Source organism: Suricata suricatta, chromosome 10, assembly GCF_006229205.1.
Source record: "Suricata suricatta isolate VVHF042 chromosome 10, meerkat_22Aug2017_6uvM2_HiC, whole genome shotgun sequence".
Classification (NCBI taxonomy): domain Eukaryota; kingdom Metazoa; phylum Chordata; class Mammalia; order Carnivora; family Herpestidae; genus Suricata; species Suricata suricatta.
The window spans coordinates 66273981-66277924 of NC_043709.1; the positions used below are offsets into that span (position 1 = coordinate 66273981).

The 3944-nt window shown below is 46.3% G+C and overlaps 1 protein-coding gene across 1 annotated transcript; it reads left to right on the forward strand.

Moving 5' to 3' along the window:
- The first annotated feature begins 22 nt into the window (after positions 1-22).
- Positions 23-3266, forward strand: AMIGO2 (adhesion molecule with Ig like domain 2). Its single transcript, XM_029954215.1, has 2 exons — positions 23-352; positions 725-3266. Exon 2 carries the CDS (start codon positions 787-789, stop codon positions 2350-2352), a length of 1566 nt encoding a protein of 521 aa, XP_029810075.1. The 5' UTR covers positions 23-352; positions 725-786; the 3' UTR covers positions 2353-3266.
- Positions 3267-3944: the final 678 nt, after the last annotated feature.

The following is a 3944-nucleotide window of genomic DNA, read 5'->3' on the forward strand; positions in this document are numbered from 1 at the left end:
GATCCGCTGCCGCCGCCCCCGCCCTTCGGACCCGGCTCCGGGAGTGGGGCTCTCCGCGCGCGGACACACGGCGGCCAGGGCGCCGAGGCGGTACCTGTAGCCGAGCAATGAAGAGAGCCCGGGAGCACCGCCCGCCGCCCGCCGAGACGTTTGCTGCGCCCGGGGTGGCCGCCGCCGCCGCCGCCGCTTGAAACTCCCCAAAGTTAAGAGCCAGCGAGAGGCTGCCGCCCGCCGGGAGCAGGAGGGAAAGGAGCTCGGAAGATGCAGGAGTGACGGACACAGACAGACTCACAGACGAGAAGCCACCACCGTCGGCGGCCTAGCCCCAGAGCCCGTGAGGCTTTTCAGCTCTGTGAGTTGTTTTCTCGATGTGTGGCTTCCTATGTATTTCCGTTCGGTTGATTGTAGGATGCGTTTGTGTATTTTTGTGTCTGTTGGAGTTTAAAGAACGACGCAGGATGCACGTTAAAAAAAAAATACCGAATTTCTGATGTTGAGACGGTTGTATTGATAGATTGTGACTGTAAATGTTTGTAAGCAGGGGTAATAACCCGGGGGGGGGGCGGATTGCATTTAACAGTAAAAAGGCATCAGAGGCCCCCCAGCGTGAAACAAAACCTGCATTTCAAAAGTTATTGGAGAGAAAGCGAGGTAGGACTCTGAAAGGTTAACTGGTGGTAGTTAACTTTGCTCCCCCCCCTTTCAAATATTGATTGTTTACTAGGTTCACTGGTGGGAAGCTGAGTTGGTGGAAAGACGCCAGGAAGAGACTTGGAGGCGACCATAATGTCTTTACGTTTTCACACACTGGCCACCCCGCCTGGAATTGTCAGACCAGGCTGCAGGGAGCTGCTGTGTTTGTTGGTGATCTCGGTGACTGTGAGCCGAGGCGCCTCCGGGGTGTGCCCCACCGCTTGCATCTGTGCCACTGACATCGTGAGCTGCACCAACAAAAACCTGTCCAAGGTGCCCGGCAACCTTTTCAGACTGATGAAGAGACTGGATCTGAGTTACAACCGGATCGGGCTTCTGGATTCTGAGTGGATTCCAGTATCGTTTGTTAAGCTGAACACCTTAATCATCCGGCATAACAACATCACCAGCATTTCCGCGGGCAGTTTTTCCACAACTCCAAATCTGAAGTGTCTTGACTTATCATCCAATAGGCTGAAGACCGTGAAAAGTGCAGTGTTCCAAGAGTTGAAGGTTCTGGAAGTGCTCCTGCTATACAACAATCACATCTCCTATCTCGATCCTTCTGCTTTTGGAGGGCTCTCCCAGTTGCAAAAACTCTACTTAAGTGGAAACTTTCTGACGCAGTTTCCCATGGATTTGTATGTTGGGAGGTTCAAGCTGGCAGAACTGATGTTTCTAGATGTTTCCTATAACCAAATCCCCTCCCTGCCAATGCACTATATTAATTTAGTGCCAGGAAAACAGCTGAGAGGCATCTACCTTCATGGCAACCCATTTGTCTGTGATTGTTCCCTTTATTCATTGCTCACCTTTTGGTATCGCAGGCACTTTAGCTCGGTGATGGATTTTAAGAATGACTATACCTGCCGCCTGTGGTCTGACTCTAGGCACTCCCATCAGGTGCTTCTGCTCCAGGACAGCTTTATGAATTGCTCAGACAGTATCATCAACGGCTCCTTCCGTGCACTTGGCTTTATTCATGAGGCTCAAGTGGGGGAAAAGCTGATCATCCCCTGTGACAGCAAGACTGGCAACACGAATACCGATTTCATTTGGGTTGGTCCAGATAACAGACTGCTGGAGCCAGGTAAAGATCTGGAAAACTTTCACGTGTTCCACAATGGAAGTCTGGTTATAGAAAGTCCTCGTTTTGAGGACGCTGGTGTGTATTCCTGTATTGCAATGAACAGGCAACGCCTGTTAAATGAGACTGTGGACATCACAATAAACGTGAGCAACTTCACCGTGAGCAGATCCCATGCCCATGAGGCGTTTAACACAGCTTTTACCACTCTCGCGGCCTGCGTGGCCAGTATCGTGTTGGTACTTTTGTATCTCTATCTGACGCCCTGTCCCTGCAAGTGTAAAACCAAGAGACAACAAAATGTTCTCAACCAAAGCAATGCCCATTCATCTGTCCTCAATCCTGGCCCTGCTGGCGATGCCCCCGCTGATGAACGGAAGGCAGGTGCCGGTAAAAGAGTGGTGTTTTTGGAACCCCTGAAGGATACTGCAGCAGGGCAGAATGGGAAAGTCAGGCTCTTTCCCAGTGAGCCGGCTATAGCCGAGGGCATCCTAAAGTCCGCAAGGGTGAAATCCGACTCGGATTCAGTCAATTCAGTGTTTTCAGACACACCCTTCGTGGCCTCCACTTAATTTTGTGCCTGTATCTGTATGGTGTAGTGATTTAATCTCTCCATACTTAACTTTCTGTGCAGTCTGCAAAATAAACAGCAGGACAGAAATGGTGTCATTTTGCATTTTGAAGTGCAACCCAATGGTCTCTTTAACTGCTTAAGAGGGAATGTGGTAAAACACGCACTTTGGTTCCTCAACATGCCAGAGAAAGGTGGGGTTGTTTTCTAAACTGTAAGTTCTAGATGAAGCGGCTTGGTGTTAAACACCACTGATTAGTTCGGAGCTGGTCTGGAGGTGACATTGTCTTTTTATTCAGGATTCTTGCAAGAAAAGATACATTTCAGTGTATTTATGTTCCTTAAGAAGAGACTTTACTAGCTTGTTTAGGACCAAAGTTATTTTAAAGACAAGCATCAGTGTCCTATTTCATTTTTAAAAGATATAGAAGGAAGAACCCAACAGTTCTTATAAAGCACAAAGTAAGGTTAGATTGGGGAATAAATCAGCTAATTTCATCATTTGAGACAACAGTGAACAGACGACACTGATAAAATGTGCTGGATAATGCCACATCCCATACAGTGTTAGGTAAATAGTGCAATAAAGGTACCTTTGTGTGACTGTCTTCTTTCCATTCTGTACATTTCTTATCCGCGTACAAAATATGTTATTGAAAGTTGAAAGTCATCATTATTTGTTGCCATAAATATGTAGGTGTCCACACCAAAATGTCTGAGTAATTTCTTAAGCCTTTGTCCTAGCTGACTGATATTTGTTTATATGCTTGTGTATATGTAAATCAAATTATATGAACTATTAAATAGATTCTATTGTATTGTGCTCTGGACATTTGAATTAATGTAAATATATGTATTGTGTGAGTTGATGTTCTGTTTTACTTGGATATTTAAAAACATAAATCTAAGATGTTCGATGTGATTACACTGTTCTACTTTGTCTCAAGCACCTTCAATAGCAGATATCTCCCCACATTTTTTGGAGTTCTAGTATAAGTTTATTTTGTCAAAGGGAGAGAAAGGTTCTAAAGTGTTCTGCCCAATTTGTACCTTCCCTGTGACATTTTACTCTGATATCATTATGCACTTCAGCCAGGTTTAGAAGACCTGCTCCAATCGTATAACACAGTGAGAGCCTTGGTGACCTTGTCCTTGTTCCCAGGTCTGCTGTGAGGTGACAGAGTACTCATTCTGCACGTACGTCTCCTCAGCTATAAAATGAAGGTTTCAGACAAGGTGATATTTTAGGTTCCTTCCCACACTGGAAGGGATGATCTCTGGGTGGCCTTAGCTCCATCACAGACTTGTACTGGCTCTCAGAAACTAGCCTGTGTGGTGATGGAACACAGGAACGGGATTAGGATAGACTAGCATAGCACTGCATAGCCCAAAGGGACATTTTGGACCATCAAGTCCAGCTCTTCCCCTTCCTCAGGGATAAATGAAGCCCAGGGAAGATTGTGGGGTATCCAAGACCATGCAGGTGAATTAGTGACCAGGATGGAAGAAGCAGAGCTTGGGTACAAGAATTTTCCTGGCAAAGATAAGAGAATCAAGAATGCTTATTTTTCATAGTAGGCATGGAGAAAGAGC

Excerpts from the sequence above, each read along its gene's own strand:
- AMIGO2 (XM_029954215.1), top strand. The coding sequence starts at position 787 with ATGTCTTTACGTTTTCACACACTGGCCACCCCGCCTGGAATTGTCAGA.